This window comes from Protopterus annectens, chromosome 3.part1, assembly GCF_019279795.1.
Source record: "Protopterus annectens isolate FY-2018-M chromosome 3.part1, PAN1.0, whole genome shotgun sequence".
Lineage (NCBI taxonomy): Eukaryota > Metazoa > Chordata > Ceratodontiformes > Protopteridae > Protopterus > Protopterus annectens.
In genome coordinates this window covers 425,512,594-425,530,884 of record NC_056732.1, presented here as the reverse complement: position 1 = coordinate 425,530,884, position 18,291 = coordinate 425,512,594, and the positions used below count along the sequence as shown (strand labels likewise).

Sequence of the window (18,291 nt, the reverse complement as noted above, 5' to 3'; positions counted from 1 at the left end):
AATGTAGAAATGGTAGGTTCCATGACAAAAATGCGGAAGCAAGATCTCGTAGTGGACGTGACTCTTAAGTCTCCTCAACTGATGCTACTGCCAGTAAAAAAAAGTGTTTCTTTAGAAAGAGTGGATTTGGTTGATGAATTATCATCGACTGAAATGGAACAGCAGAATAGAGGGAATTTTCGAGAGAATAACAAACGGAAGGGTAGAGCAAAGGGACGAAATAGAAAATACTGAACTTTGGACTATATCTAATGAAACTTTTTCCTTTTCCAAGTTGGGACTTTTTTCTACAGAAAAAGTGAGTGTTTCTGACTTAGTGATTTGATTATTACACCTGTAATGCAAAAAGTGCTAATGAAAGGCAGTAAAATTGTCCCTACTAAATTCCCTGCACTTGCTGACATTTTGCTGGATGTAAAACGTTTTTGTCGAAAGTTACATTTAAAAGCTTTCTTTAGTAGCCAAAATATTTCTAATGTTACAGCTGTGAATGAGAATGTCAGTTTAGATGAATCTCTTTTAGAGATTTCTATATATAATTATGAAAATTTTGAAAGTGAAATTGTTAATGTTGATTCTGTTGACTCTGATGAAAGCCGTTTTTTTACTGGCTATGGGAAACTTAATGTACCTATGCTGCCTAGTAAAAGTAGACTTAATCCACCTAAAAAATATTTTTCTCTGGGTATTTTTGAAAATGCATTGCGTAAAAAAGTTGAAGTTGAATATGCTGAATTTATGAAACAGTATATAAAGTTTAATTTAGAAAAGCTAGAATGGTTAGCCATTAAAGAAATGAGAAGTGCAACTGATAGGTATGTGTTTTCCCAGGCTGATAAAGGGGGAAACTGGGTGATCATGGGGAAGACACATAATTTTAAAATGGTTTTTGATTTATTATCTGATGAACATACTTATACTGAGTTATCTTATAATCCAGTTTCTGATTTCTGTGAGGCCCTTCTAGAGTTACTGGAAAGGGGTGAGAGATTGGGCTTCTTAACTCAGAAAGATGTGAAGAATTTGCACATTTCTTCCCCAAGAGACCTGTTTTTCTATGCACTTCCTAAAATTGATAAAAATATTTTGGATCCTCCTGGTCGACCAATTGTTTCTAGTTGTTGTTGTTTTTTGGAATATGTCAGGATTTTGTTGGATAGTCTTTTGAAAAAAGAGTTGGGAAATGTTATTTCACATATTCACAATACGAATGATCTTTGTAAATTGGTGAAAAATTTGGAATGGGGTGAATATTTTTATTGGGCTACAGTTGACATCAAGGCTCTGTATACAAGTATTAAGACCTCTTGGGGCTTAGAAGCAATTAGTAAAATTTTAGGGGAAGGACCACGTTCATCCTTCATTATTTTGCTGCTTGAATTTGCACTTACCCACAATTACTTCCTATGTGACAACAAAGTTTACCTACAGAAGGAAGGTACAGCAATGGGGGCAAATTTTGCCCCATTTATGCCATTCTGTTTATGTCTTACTTTGAAATGACATTTATGTACACTCTAGAATTTTTTCTTAAATCAGTCATCTTTTATCGTAGATATATAGATGATTTGATTTTTATATGTAAAGGTAACACTCTTGAATTTGGTAGATTTATTCATTTATTAAACCAAAATAAGTTTGGTTTGGAATTTACATTTGATGTTAATATGAGTGTTATACAATTTTTGGATATTGAGCTGTACATAGACATTTATAGTAAAGTTCAGTATAGACCTTTTAGAAAAAAACAGCCACTAATAACTTTTTGTATGCTAGTAGTGCACATCCATCTCATCTTATTGAGGCACTCCCATATGCAGAGTTAAAGCGTATTTTTGAGCATACCTCTTAGAATTACCTTTTAGAACAAGAATTCTGTGATGTGAAAGCAAGACTTATTGCTCGTGGGTACTCTGAAACTTCTATTGAGAGAGGTAAAAGTAAGTTGGATAAGAATATTGGTCGAGGTGATGGTAAGCATGTTCAAAGATATTGTAGATCTATGATTCATGGTGATGATGACGACCAAAAAATCTTTTTTGTAACTAAATTTTCATCTTTCTCTAAAGTCTTGAAAAGTGTGGTGGATAATTTATGGCCTGTTGTCTGTTTTAATGATGAAGTATGCCATTTGTTTCCTAAAAATGTTACCTTTTCATATGGGAGGTTCCCAAATTTAAAAGAATTGCTTAGTCTGAGATATAACATTGGTTCTAGGGTAGAAAATACTGGTATGTTCAAGTGTGGAAAGTGCAAAGTATGTTCAAAAGTGAAGAATTTATCAGGGGATGTAATAAAAGGTGTGAAATATGTGGCTTCAGATAGATTCAATTGCCTATCTTGTGGGGTAGTATATATTGTGGATTGTGGCTGTATGCCCCCTAGATGGTATATTGGTCAAACTAGACGTAAAGTGAAAATGCGTATTCTTTGCATTTAGGTGATGTTAGGAATTGTAGGTTGGATAACCCTATTTCAGAACACTTTCATACAGTCCATGGGGGAGTTACTGAATCTCTTTTTTCTGTGTATTGGCTAAACCTGATTATATAAATGGTGGTAATTATGCTCAAAAGCTATTAAATTTGGAAAGTAGATTAATACTGAATGTTGGCACACTTGCCCCTAGGGGCTTGAATTTAGAAATGAATCTTAGTTTATAAATGTATGGAAATGCAATGTATCATGGTTCTTTAAAAAACTTTTTAAAAAAAGTTAATTGATTAATTATTTAATTGATGTTTCTATAAAATGTACTACTGTATGTTGTGAATTTATTCCTGTGAAGGCTTGTATAGCCAAGGTACAAGAAGACAATAAATTGCAGCAGTTTTCAACTCCAGAGCGTGGTTGTTTTTCTGTCATTGCTCTTATAATTTTTGAAAAGTCAAAAGAGGCAGAGCTGCCATGAGTGGTTGAAGTTCAGAGACTGTCTTGGCAGAAATAAGAGCCACCAACAACACAGTCTTCCAAGTACAGTGTTGTAGCAAGAAGAAACTGCAGGCTCAAAAAGGGACTGAGTCAATTTCTCAAGAACAAAACTGAGATCCCAAGTAGGAAGAATAGGCTTTCTAGCATTTTGAATATGAAGGGCACCTTTAAGAAATTATTGGCTTCAAAACTATGAACCAGATGTAGCTTCAGAGGCCGACGAGTATTAATAGCTCACAAATGAACTTTAACAGATGAATATGCAAAGCCGGAATTAAGTAGCTCACAGAAATAAGAAAGGACCATTGGAATACACACAGAAAAAGGGCCCAGGTCATGCAAGAGAGACCAAATAGAAAACCTCTCCTATTTAGTCACATAGGATTTCTGGTAGTGAGTTTTCTGTCCTCCTGCAAACCCAAAACAGAAAATTGGTGTTAAAAAGGAATCAAAATCCTATCACCCAGTGTCACATGAAGGATGGGTGAGTGAAGGTAAATCAGTGATCTCTTGTCTTTTGTGTGAAGATCCATCCTCTGAGATAACGTGTGAACAGCTGATCCTAAGCTATACTCAATGCAGACTTTTTGAGACTGAGGGTGAACCCACGCTGTGTAGAAGAAATATAGTTAAGTGCAAATCCTGAAGCCAGAGCTTCTGAGAGGGGGCTTGAGTCAAAAGGTCATCCAAGTAGGGGAATATTTGAATTCCCTAAAGTCTGGAGGAAGAGACTTCCAGATCATAAAGTAACCATGCTGGATAATGGAAAGCACCCAAGCATCCATGGTTATCTGTTGCCAAACAAGAAAGGAAGCAGACAATCTATGGGACAGAGAAATTACTGAGGTGAAGGAGTGGCAGAATGGGAAACATAAGCAGATTTATTGATTAAAGAAGGCTTTTGGCCTTTGCAACCCTGAAAAGGCTTGTTAGAAAAAACTCTCCTAGAAGCCGTCTTGCACCTAGAAGGCTGTTTAGGCTGCCTACAAACAAAGGAAGGCCTAGATGGAAAAATTCACTGAAACTTAGGAAGTGGAGAGAAAAGATTTGCTTAAAATCCTGTATAATTTTACCCTTATCCTTGGGATCTTAAACAATTCAAAAGCAGCACAGATAAAGAGATTCTAGTTGTCTAAGAGGGAGTGTTATAATTTGGCATTGATGTCATCAGGCTGAGTCTGGAAGTTCAATCAAGAATACATCCCTATGAGATGACTGAATGGCCAGATTATCAAACCTGAGAAGATCAATTCTCAGAATATTGAACTGGTTTCTTCACTGGAAGGAGTTTGCCCTTTTCCCCAATGTGCAATGATCTTGGAGTTAGTATGTATATACATATATATATATATATATATATATATATATATATATATATATATATATATATGTATATACATACATACATAATATATATATATATCTATCTATATATATATATATATATATATATATATATATATATATATATATATACATAGGTTTACTATTGTTTATTTGAATGGAAAAACATTTTCCATTCAAATAAACAAATGGTAATACCGAAAGTAAAAAAAATAACTTACATAATGTCGAACCAAATGCTCGACGCATTTAACTCGACATTGTTGTTGGAACCACCATGTGATATCAGTATAGGAGCTGATGTAAATCAAACTTCGCCCCCCCACACCCCCCTACTTAAATATTCTAACTCCGATCGCAGTATAGTGGGGATGTGGATGAATTTCCACTCCCCACTGTACCGCAATCACTGCGCATATAGTCAGTTTCCACTTATGTGAATGCAGTTGTGCATAGGCAGTGGATGTGGTGAGTGCAGTCTCCACATGGGGGCTTGTCTCCCTGCAAAATCACTGTTTTTTGTGATTCCTTCTTCTAGAGTAGAAGACAAGTTTGACATTCCAGGATTTGATCTTGGTTTCAATAGTCTGGCTGTTCAATCTTCTGACATAGTTCCAACCAAGAATACCTCCTCATTACAGATTCAGATGTAGAGGAGATATCAGAAGCATCATAACTGCATTTAATAGAATGATGAGCCATCTGAGAAGCAGAGATCAAAAGGTAAATGGCATTAGTCTTACCCTCTGAATCAGGCATATCTGCCAGAATGCCGCCAAGTTGGGAGAGAAGGCCCAAGGCACACCTAGGCATATGGGCCTGGCAAGTAATATCCCTTAAAGCCAAGGTAGCAGAGGCATATACTTTTTATCTTACCTGTCCATGGCAGTACTGGCCTTATCAGTGGTCATATCAGTGGCCACAGAAATAGCAGCAGGATCAGAGGAAGGGTTTTTATGCAAAAACATTTGCACTTTGGCAAATTTATAGAACTTATGCAGTCACTTAAGGGCAGGAGGGTGAGAATCAGGAGCCTGAGAAGCTGCAATGAAAGTATACAAAAGGGTGTCCTTTATCAGAGAGACTGAAAAAAGCTGAGGAGAATCTGTTCATTAAACATAAGAAACCTGGGAATAGTCCAGCTTAAAGTGTACCTTCATGAAATTGACTGTATTCTCAAAGGGGAGTCAGGAGAAAGTGAATACTCTTCTTCAGACCACAGGGCAAAAAGAGAGTATGTCTAGCAAGAGTAAGTCAGTGACTTCACACCAGATTCATACTCTTCATCAGAGGAATCAGAATCCCTTGGGTGTTCATAAGGAGTAATAGTCAGCAAACAGAAGCAGGAACAGAATATCCTTGGGTGTTGGTGCTTAAGAGCCATAAGAGCATTGAAAAGCCATTGAGTAAAACCATGCCATTCTGTGTGAATCCTAAGCCACAGGATTCACATTCTTAGTCTGCTTTTTGTTTTTCAAAGGAATAGCAGCTTTAATAAATCTAGGGACTTCAGACCCCTGCCTCGATACAATGAGGCACCTTTTCCCTGACAAATAATTGGGAAATCCCCCTAGGCTTCTCTGAAATAATCAACCCTGTTTCCCCTTCCATAGCTGCCCCACACATACATACAGCTTCAGTGGATGGGTGGGTAGACAGCTACATGTTGGCTCCCAACTGGGCCAGTGCAGGAGCTGCTGAAAATGGCACCAGATGGTACTCAGGTTCTTCTTTCTATCCGATGAAGACATCTGTTGGAGGCCGGATATCATCATGCTGTGGGGTTGCTTTACTTCAGCTGGAAGTGGGGCTTTAGTCAAGGTAGAGGGAATCATGAACAGTTCCAAATACCAGTCACTTTTAGCCCAGAGCCTAGACCTAAATCCAATAGAAAATCTGTGGGGTGACCTGAAAAGAGCTGTGCACAAGAGATGCCCTCACAATCTGACAGATTTGGAGTGCTTTTACAAGGAAGAGTGAGCAAATATTGCCATGTCAATATGTGCCATGCCGATAGACTCCTACCCAAGAAGACTGAATGTTGTAATTAAATCAAAAGGTGCTTCAGCAAAGTATTAGTTTAAGGGTTTGCACACACAACAAGTATTAGTTTAAGGATGTGCACACATGCAACCAGTACACACACACACACACACATATATATATTACATGCACACACACACACACACACACACACACACACACACACACACACACACACACACACACACAGAAAGTAATCCTAGTAATTTTATAAATAATAACTTAATGAATTTTAACAAAAGCAGTAAAAAATGAAAATTGAAATTTGAGAATATCAGCTTTGAAAACTGATGTAGATGGTATGTGCTGTGTGATAGTCATAAGCTGCATCCCAGCAGTGGGTACTACATAGAGAACTACATTGACCAGGCCATCAAGGAAGGTAAGATGTCCATACATTCTGAGTAACTGATAAAATACTTCTGAAGTAAAATCACATTTGTCAGGGATTACCTGGGATACAGAAGTAAGGTATGACTTGTTTCATATTAAGCATGCTGAGAACAAATGTGAGGAGGCTATTTGCTCTGGAACTAGTTTGCTGATGTCCACAGGAATAAGTTAGTAAGACTGTTCATTAAGTAAATCAGAAGAGGGCTGTGCTATGAAAATTCATGAACAGTAACAATAAAAAGCTGCTACAACAAATATAATTTGATTACTTGAGCTGTCATTAACCACTTAACTGTGGCTGAATGAGCACTACTACCCATCTTAGTGTCTCAAAGTCTTTCTTTATGGGGGTGAGAGGGATTTTAACTGCTGAATAAGTAATGATGATCCACAGATTGTTTTAGACATCTACAGATAATTTCTGAAATGGATTCCAGATTGGCATTTGCCTCATCCATACATATTACAGGTATATGACATTCTCTGGATGTATGTTTGTTGAGGAGACACAATAGATTTGGCAACAGCAGACTGAAAGGTATTATCATTTAGCTGACATGATGTCTAGCTTGTTAGATTTAATTTGTACTCCTCACAGATGACAGCAACCCTGATATGATAACTCATTATCAACTTTTACAAAGATTGAGTTATGAAAGTTTCTTAGGGTATTGTCTATCAGTGCTACTGCCTAGGTATGTCAAGTACCCTTATGCACGGTGACTGTCTAAAATAAAATTATCACTGGAACTTGCTGTAAGGTTCCCCCAGTGTGTATATGTCTGTGTTCTGTTCATGCATTTTTCCATGGCTAGATATGGCATTGTGTGAAGATGGTAAAGTAGAATAAAGAAAAAAGAAAAGAAAAAAGATGGATTAAGTGTGTCAGTGCAGCCATGTTTCTAATGGAAATGGATTATTTTCCTTACTTAGGAGTCATAGACCCAAAAAGTTGAATCTAGCAGCTAGTTTAATTGCTGCTATAAGTAATTAGTGTTCTGGTCATCTGGACTAACATATAAGCCATATCATTCAGACTCTTTACAAACTAGTTCTTTTTTACACAGTACTGGCCTAATTCATTTACATGATTCTTTACGAGCCAAACTGATTGTCTTCTGCTTGAGTATTGCTTGCTGTACTGTGCGCCATAAACTTTGGCAATATTCTTAGAATTATGGAATAGATTTTCAGTTTGTGAAGAACGCAGGGAGTCTGCATGTCCTCCCTGCATGTCCATGGGTATCCTCCCACATTCAAAAAACATGCGTCTGGACTGTTTCTCCCCAGTCATCCACTGAAAATGGACTCTGTCCCAGTCAAACTTTCCTGGTAAATAAATGTTAAATAAATAAGATCAGGATAGTTATCCAGTTTTATGCCTAAAATGTATCACTTTAAATTATGGCCCTAAGCAGCTTTTTGTTATTTATAACAATGTCATTGCCTTTATCTTAGCCAAGTTCTTCCGTAAAGTTATCTTCTCTATCTTCCTACTCCTGTTTTGTAGAAACCAGAGTCGATATCTGAATGTGTAACAAGAATTCTTCTCATTCCATTCTTCTTTAATTAACATGTCAGATAACGTGATGACATTATAAGTGGATATATTTTTTATCCTGCTCCGTTCTGTATAAGGCAATATAGTTTAGTTTCAGACACAATCATTGCATTAACTCCACTCTTATCATGGTTTGAATTATGTTTATACTTTGAAGGGACTACAGCAATTGACTCTGCATTGAGTCTTTCATATCTATCATGAGCATCTGACACTGTGATTCTTAACATGTTAACAGATACTTTATGATATGGAGAAAGCGTCTTCAATAGGTATGCAGTCTTTCTCAAGCCAGATCCTAGAAAGTAATACTTGAAACAAGTTTCTATGCATACATTCCTGTATTTTCTGTTGTACTACAAAGTATAATGTCTTCTACACTGCAAATGACTGATTGCTGCTACAAGGGGAAATGTTTGGAAGATTTTGGTTATTTTCATTTTTTATGTGGATGACACCCAGCTGTGTCTGAACTTTTACAAAATCAAGTCATAGACTGTTTTCATATGCTTACATATGAGCTACAAAATAGACATAGCTGGAATAATTTCCATGTACTAAAATTGAGTTCCACAGTATTTAAACTATTGATTGTGTAGCCATATCAACAAATAGGTTTGGTTAATTCACCTTGGTTAAATATTCATAGTAATAGAAAATGTTTTTCATGATTGACTCAGTGAAGTATCATGGTATGAATATAAAAGATAAACTATTCCCTTCAGTGTCTGTATCACTAAATATAAATGCAGCATTTCATCTGCAGAGTCTGTTCAAAGTTAAACAATCGCTCCCATGTGAAAATTTAAATGACTTTGCTTCAATCCTCTAATGCATAGATGCTTGGTTCAGGTACTGCAGTTTATCTTAAAATTTTGGATGTAGTTTTCCTTTAATTCTGCTAGTGCAGACAGCTTCTACATTCTTCCTAAATGGACAATTGAGGGGCGATCACATCATTTAAAATACTGATTAGGATTTGTTCTATTTAAAACCCATTATTTGTTCATGTAGCTCAAGGCATAATTGAAATGCCACAGACTATTGTTATCTCAACTTGAGACATCTAGGGGAAATCGTACACAGAATGATACACTTCTGCACTAAACTGTTATGTGGCTTTATGCAGAGTGCTGACTGTCAAATGCAACACCATGTGATTAGGTTCATATTTCTTTAAGACAATTCAGCTGTAAAAAAAAGTGAGTTATGTGACCTGAGGGTATTGAAGTCACTTTTCAGTAAAGCTTTGAAGTGCATTCAGTAAAGCTTTAAAGTGCAATCAGCTGCATGTGTATGGCTTGTCATTTAACCATTCATGTCATGTGCATTATCTAACCAACAGACACCTATGCCACTGACCTAACTCATTAAATATTAATTTGGGATCCTGATAGAGCCATCTGTTTCAAACACAACCTGATGACTCAGCACAAGGTTTTGATGATCTTTACAAGAGACCTTTCTGAATTTTGCACCTGATATACAGGCAAATCGTTTGAGTACAGAAATAAAATATAAGTACAGCAGTTCAGCAACTAAACAGATTTTTATTCTGTTGAGACAATATAACATAGATGTCTTTGTTTTTAAGTTGATAAATAGAAATATGACATTATATTTAATGTTTCACACTTTATAATATGTTGCTATAATTATTGTTTATTTGCATTTCTGTTTTGCATATATTGCTGTAGATTTGGAAATGTTATAGGAATATATGCATTCTAGTATATGTGCAATTACATATTCCACATATTTTACAGCCTAACAGTACCAATGATAACCTACAGTCGATCACCTCAGGAGACTGGGATGTGACCAAGATATTAAATTATGATGATAAAAGGCAGAAAATGTAAGTACAATTTAAAATGATGTACTGAATGATTGACCAATTTGTTGATTTTTTTTTAAATCCTTTTTATTCATTTTATAAATGTTAATTATTATTACAGACTTAAAGAATGCAAAACAGCATCAATTTTGCACAAAATCCCAATGAAAAATCACAATTAATTTCTTTACCAATAATATTCCCTGTATTTTCAAAGGTCTGGATCAAAAGCTATGATCACCAAATGTTATACTATGTACCAACAGAATCACATCCATGCTACAACAGTCTGCAGAATACTTCCAATGCAATTTTACAGGATATAAATAGGGCTTCAAATTTTTTCAGTTTGATGGTACATTATCTGTTATTAAAACTGTATAAGCTTGTTATATAAATTCCATTCCATAATTCAAATAAGTTTTCTGTTTCAAAAATAAAGGCATATAATTTCTTCAATAGATTATAAGTTTTAAAGTACATTAATTATACGGATTGGCCAAAATCGCTGCTATTTTCAGATGTTACTTTCTCTCTTAAACAAATATTGATCGCTGTGTTGAATATGTGAACACTATGCTATTATGGCTAAAGTTCTTTGCTTGATGATTTTCAATAAAAAAATGGAATCTTACCTGTTGAAGAAATTTGCCATTATCAAAAGTATCAGTTGGAGAATCTAATATGTCTAAAGCACAATTAATTTTATTTAATAGATCAAGTTGTAGGCATAAAGAAAACTAAGAAGAACCCGGTATAAAACTCCAGACAAAGTATATTATACTTTTTTAATAAATATGGCATATTCTGAATATGAACATAAGCTGATCTGGATGTATTAAGAGTATCATACTAAGCAAATAATCATAATTGCCAAAATTTGACTTAAATATTGTGAAATACAATCCAATACAGTTACATTCCATGGCATTTGATTAATTAAAGATTGAATGAAACAAATATATATGGGTCTTTAATATTATAGCCAGACTTCTCTGCTCAGGGAATTCTGGGGAGACACCTCACCAGTAAAATTTTAGCCAAATCCTTTTATGCCTTTGTAGTATTTTTCTTGCATAATGAAATTGTATAGAATTTTAAACAGAATAAATAAATTTTCCATGCAAAAGATGCTATTTATATTTGATCAGTTTTTGCTAACTTTTCCATTTTAAGATAAGTCACTTTGATTTGGTCTTCTGTGATATAACATTTAAAGTTGGAAAATAGCCAACATAAAAAAAAATAATTGTTGGACAGTTATTGTGGGACAGCAGTGCATTTGTGAAGATGAAATAAATAATAATTTTGATTTTTGAAAATGTATGTAATAACAAGAAAATACCTTAATCTGTTGAAAAAGGAAAGTATAGTATAAGGAAGCAGTGCTGTTAAGAACTGTAAGCAGAAGATCATCTGCATAAACTACTAAACTGATTGGTTGATCATTAATTATTAATGGGCTTATAAGTTCTTTTCGGTCTATAGTACTTACAATACTACTGATGGCTAATACAAAAGACTAAATAATAGAGGACACCCTTGATGTACATCTGAAACATGAGGTCTAATTTTTTTGAATCAGATGCACTGATACATAATAAATATTTAGTTTTATAACAAAGCGCATAGATTATATTATTAAAGGAAGAGGAAGATTTAATTTTGTGAAACAAAAATAAAAAAACTTTGAACAGAATCAAACACCTTTGTGAATCAAACGAACAAAAAACTTAGTTGTAAACCATTTATATACAGAGAGAGAAAGAGAGAAAGGCACACACACACACACATACACACACTTTTATATATATATATATATATATATATATATATATGTATATATATATATATATATATATATATATATATATATATATATATATATGGGTATACACATATATGGGTCTATATCACTTTATCACAAAACCTAAATAGCAAATACTTTTTTGTTGAACCCTATCCATTGAACTCTTACTCCAATGAATGATTGATTAAGCAAAAAATCCCAGGAGAAAAAATATTTTGTCAACTAAGCAAGCATCACAAAAATCACACATTTTAAATCTCACCATGATAGGAAGCTGCACCACCACACCCCCCAATGTGCGGGGCTGTGCCGCCACAATCTAAATATATCAACTCTGAGATTGCACTACAGTGGGAAAAAGGACAAATTCCCAATGATGTCCCACTGCTTGTTTTCCATAGGAAAATGTTTGCTTAACTGATCATTCGATGGATTAAGAGTTTGATGGATAGGGTTCAACAAACAGATATTTGGTATTTAGTTTTTTTTGAAAAATTGATATAGATCCATATATATATATATATATATATATATATATATATATATATATATATCTAGAGAGAGAGAAGGAGATACATATAGATAATTGTAAAAAGTGTAACAATTGAATAGCTGAAGACATTTTTTTTTTCTAAAAAGAAACCAGACTGGTTTGGATATAAATAACTTTAAATCATGGCCAGAGATCAATACAACATTAGGCAACCTAGGCAACTCCCTAGGGCCTGCTGGTTGGTGGACCACAACATGAAATCAATTGCAAAAAATGTATCATAATTAAAAAAAAGAAGTATTTTGCTGTCTCCATAGTGACAATTCTTCATGCAGCCAATGCAGACACATGCAGAACAATTCATGAAAAGTGAACAGCAGACTCAGAGACTTTACTAATGAATAAGGTTTCAGATGCTTCATTAATTTTTTTAATTTGTTGACTTTGAAACTGTATTTTTTGGTTGAGGGTTTTGTGTGTGTGTGTGTGTGTGAGTGTGTGTGTGTGTGTGTGTGTGTGTGTGTGTGTGTGTGTGTGTGTGTGTGTGTGTGTGTGTGTGTGTGTGTGCAAAATGCCCTTGTTATAGAGGGCAGGCTATTTGATTAACTTGCTCAAATCATTTACCTTGACTACAGGAAATATTCCTTAATCTTCTACATCAACTACAAGACCCTTAAAGTTGGATTATCATTAGAGCTACCTGACATGTTCTGAAATGAGTACTTTTGCAACTTATTAGTTCATACATTTTGCTTTACTGGAATGGAAGAAAAATGTTCAAAACTGCAAATTTAAAATGCACCCTAATAAATGTTGTTGTATTTAACAAGAAATACATTGAATCATAAAGGTAACACATGCATTTATTCATAATTCTAAAACTGTATACATGGAGCCCGTGGTTTGAAAATAGCCCAGAAACCAATGTACACTTAATCCACCACTGGCTGAGTGCATTTTAAATGAATGAGAGTTTCAATGGTAGAAAAGTGAACTGTTTTCGCATGATAAGTCAGTTTTCAATTTGCAATTGCTTTGTTTATGAAATGGCCATCAGTGTTTGTGCTATAAAATTTGAAATCAGTGTTAGTAGTGCAACAGGGAGCATACTTGCTTTTGTTATAGAAGGCTACAGGTTCTACTCACACACCTTGTAGATGGATTGTTGACATTTTAGGACATCATAGAGGTGGTGCTGTACAACTTAGTATGTCTCCTTCAGTTGAGATGTTAAATTGAGGCCACATGTGCTTGCATTGATGGTAGGTGTTGTAAGATCTTTTACATCAATGTGAGCTATTGAAAAGAACAGGCAGAAGGTCCCTGATGCTCTGGGCAATTTTGCAGTAGTAATATAAATATCACCAGGTGTCTCTCCTGAAAAGAGGCTACAAGCATAGAGGGACTAACCTGGTCAATAAATAAATAAATGCATACATACAAATATTTCAAGCATGGGCATTAATGCCCTTCGAGCCTGCCTATATACAAAACTTTTTTTTCCAATTATAAGTGTCCCGGCTCTTCTTAAAATATCTGAACTAGTGCTTGCTTTAATGTAATTTAGTAGTCTGTTCCATGTATCAGCTGCTCTCTGAGAGGAGCAATTAGAACACTTCTCATTCCTGTAGAATCTTCTACATAAGTTGTTTGATGATACTCTACTACATTTTGATAACCAAAACTTTCCCAGAGGTAATTGTCTCTAAACGACCTATATACCTGAATAAGGTCTCCTTTTAAGTATCTAACTGAGACACTATACATGTTCAGATGTTTTAGTCTTTCATAATGACTTAACTTTTCACATCCATGGATGCCTTTGGTATATGTCTGCTGCACTCTTTCCAGATTACTCATTCTTGTTTTCTTATAAGATGTTCATGTTGTTATCCCATACTCAAATTTGTGTCAAATGTAACTAACAAATTACCTCATCATTTTTGATTTCCTAGACTTTATACATCTTTTTATGCAGCCTATATTTCTATAACTATCATTAACCAATTGGTTAATATGAGAAGATATCTCAAAGCTGTATCTACCCATATACTAAGGTCCTTAAATTAATCTACAGTTTCAATCACTATATGCTGTATTAAATATTCGCTTTTCAATTTATGTTTTCTAAATCTCATACGTGCTTAATTTTTGATTAATTTATAAACAAATTATTCTCCTGTGCCCAAATGGTTAATTTAGTCAAGTTCTATTGCAGGCATGCCCTATATATAACATATGTAATCAGTTTACCCAGTTTCACTTTCAAGTCATCTGCATACAGACTACAGAACACCTGAAAGATGAAGTCTAAACAACTTTGGGTCTAGGACAGAGCCCTGTGGGGCATCCTGACTGTAACCAAGAATTTCACCTGTTCATTTGCTGTGTCATACTTGCCATGTCCTATTTGTAAGCCATGCACCTATCCATCTTATCAAGAGTATATCAGTACCTAGTTATTCTAGTTTACTAACCAGTGTTTTGCGTATGACCCTGTGAAATGCTGAAGTTAAATCTGTATAAAATTACATCACAGCACAATTTTCATTCATAACTGTTATTATCTTGTTATAGAACAACCTGTTACAGGTGGTTACAGATATGTTTTAAACATATGCATGCTGATATATGGTTTAAAGACCCAACCTTTCCAGTTCTGACAATAGCTTATTCAATATTACCTTCTCCATTATTTTCCACAGCATGAAAGTAGATTTAAAGGTCTGTATGATTGTGGGCTTATCCTACTCCACTTTCCTTTAAAGACAGGTTTAGTAAGTGCATATCGCCAATGTTGATGAATCTCCCCATATTTAAAAAAACTACTAAATAATAGATATAATGGTACTGTAAGTTCTTGCTGAAGTGATCTCAGGTCACTATTACTAATTCTGTCTCCTCTCTGTGCTTTGTTTGTTTTCATTTTGAATAGTTCTTTCTCAATATAATCTGATTTGATTTCAGTATCTGAGGTTTACTGGATGTCACTAGGACAACTTATCACCCCTTTGTGGAGCCAAACTGTTTTGCTTAAGATTTTGTAAATATATCTATAATCTGTTGTGTCTGAAAATAAATTTTAGAATCTACACACAATTTATCAATTTGTCTGTTTTCCTTCCACGTCTTACATATCTAAAAAAATGGTATCCTATTATACTCAATATCTTTTTATGTTTTCGTCAAATTTTTCTTAATCTTGTCTCACACTATGCTTTGTTTTTCCAATTTGTTTATTTCAGTTTTCAAAGTTATAGTTTGACTTCTTTTCCATTTCTTACATTTTTTAGTCTCTCACCTTAATCACATATGTTATTCTAATGGAAATATATCCTCTTGGCATTGTTTGCCCAGTTCCTGATGTTAAACATTTTCTTTTTGCATTCAATATCTCTTTGAAAACTTTCCATAATCTTTCTGCAGTTTTTCCACTGAACACATCACTCCAATAAGGGTTTCATAGTGACTGTTTTGCTTCTGTATAATCCGTTTTTAATCTTCTGTGCATTGGCTTAGATTTCAGTTTGCCAGAATTATCAAGCAACACATTAATCCTTATAACCCCATCATCTCCGCACATCAATGGTGGTAAAACTTGATATGAAGTACCAGTAATTTATTTTGGATAAATAAATTTAAAATTTGTAATTAAATTCACATCTCTGCTTCATTTCACAAGTAATGGAGAAAATAGAATGCATTTTGACAGTTTTGAACAATTTTATGGTAATTGGTGTGGTGGGAAAGTAATTGGACACCAGAATAGCTATTGAGTCTGGTCCACTACCCTGCCCAAGGCCTCATTTGACCATGATCTGGCTCTGATCTTAGCAAGTCCTAGGTTGTTATAGATTTTAGATATTTCATAGTCTATAATAAGTGCAATCAGTCTATAGTTAGTACAGCTGAAACCATCAATATCTGGCTCCTGAATTAATTTGGCAAAAGAAAAACATGATTATGGCATATTTGTAGAAAATTAAAAGTAAGGTATAAGCTTCTGTAGTTTATAACAGATCAGACATAAAACATTTATAAAACTCAATTAGAAGACAATCTGATTGAGGAATTTTGCTGTCTAGAAAATACTTAATGACATTATTAATTAGATCTATGGAAAAGAATACCTCAAAAGGTTCCACAGAAAAAGAATACTTCTGTACAAAATGTTTAATATCCAGATTTGAATCTGCATGGCTAGAAAAACATTGCCAAAATAGTTTACAAATTGTTCCATGATTTCATCTGCATTTTTAAAATTTGTATCTGAAATTATTAATAATTTAATAAAGTTATTATTGCATTGCCTTCTTTCAAAATTTATTTAAAGCAAGAACTGTGTGTTTCGGTTTTATAATAATAAGCTTTGCCAGGTTTATATAATTCATATTTGCTTCTTTGAAAATATCTTTAAAGAAAGAATTTTGTGTTTGGCTTAATAACAAGCTTTGCCAGCTTTTTATAATTCATATTTGCCTTGTTTTTTATATGACTCAGTCATTGTGAAAAATGTCAGACATTTTGCTGCATATTTATTATAATTGACAATTAATACACTATGAAGAATTCTAATTGTGTGGTTATATTGTTCAAACCCTATATTTTAATATATTTGTTTTCTTTAATAGTCAATCAAGAGTATATTTTAGCTGTTGCTTATGAAGTTCAAAACTTTTTTTTTTTATCCACAAAGAAGATGTGCTTTTTTCTTGTTTTGAAGAAAAATAGTTATAAGTAGTACATGGTCAGAAAGAACCCATGGAAGCAATTTCATGTCAAACAATAATTTAGTCAGATTATTGGAAATCCATATTGTTCACTCTGAAAGTATTATTTTTAATAGTATAATTGTGTATAGACTTTATGTAAAAAATGTCTTAACTTGCCATAAAATAAAAAATATATTTGTATGCAAAGTCTTCCATGAGTTTAAATGTATAGTCTTCAGTATCTGAAGAAAAGATAGTATTAAAATCACCTTTTAAAATGATAGATTAAGCACTTAAATATTGAAAACCACTTTTCAAATCTGACAAAAAAAGTTTGATATTGTGTAAAATGGGCATATAGTGAACCAAGAATATAAATGCCAGATTTGAATTTAACACTTAGATTCTGCCTTCACTGTCTTGGTAGGTATCTAATATATACTAGACTTCTTTTTACATTTTTTAAACTTTTAGTAGCAAATCCTATTTGGCAGAAGCAAAGTGAACTTTTATAGAGAGATCACATTACCTTTATTTAAAAAAAAAATACTACATTTGCTCCTGATTCTGTGGTTTATATATTAAATATCTAGAAAAATCACCTTCATAATAGAAGCAATGTCCCCATATAATCATACTGTCTGAGAAATCCAAATATATTTCTTTGCTGTCCATAGTAGCTATATCAGCTGATTTCTTCTCATCTTTATCACAAAAATGGTAGAACGAGCAGTAATGTGGAGAGTAAATTACAAAAGCAACAGCAACAAAAAAAGGTAAGACACTGAGGAAGGATTGTTTGTATATCTGAAAGCTTTGTCATTTTTAATAAACTGCGTTTGGCTTGATGTTGTGGAGAGAATATTCTTCTCATCTTAAGCAGAAGTTTTAAGACAAAATATTGAAATCACATTTTTTTAGCTGATTCTTCAGTATATGAAAAAGATGCAGAAATATATATATATATGTATACATAGATAGATAGATATATATATTAGAATTGATGGAAAATTAAGCCCATAGATAACCCCTTTTGCCAATGTTGATTCATTAGCATGGAAAATGCTTTTTTCTTTCGGACTATGTTAGGAGGCAAAGCTTCATAAAAGTTAATTGTGTATTGACTGTTTGATGAGTTTATTGACTGGTTAAGATTTTATGAGAGCC

General features: G+C 33.8%; 1 protein-coding gene across 1 annotated transcript in view; it reads left to right on the top strand.

Annotated features, from left to right (window-relative positions):
* DPP6 (dipeptidyl peptidase like 6) overlaps nt 1-18,291 on the top strand; it is a 2,722,860-nt gene that overhangs the window by 2,217,548 nt on the left and 487,021 nt on the right. The window contains exon 14 of the mRNA XM_044066886.1: nt 10,039-10,130. Within this exon, the coding sequence (XP_043922821.1) occupies nt 10,039-10,130 (92 nt within the window). The remainder of the gene's footprint in view (nt 1-10,038; nt 10,131-18,291) is intronic.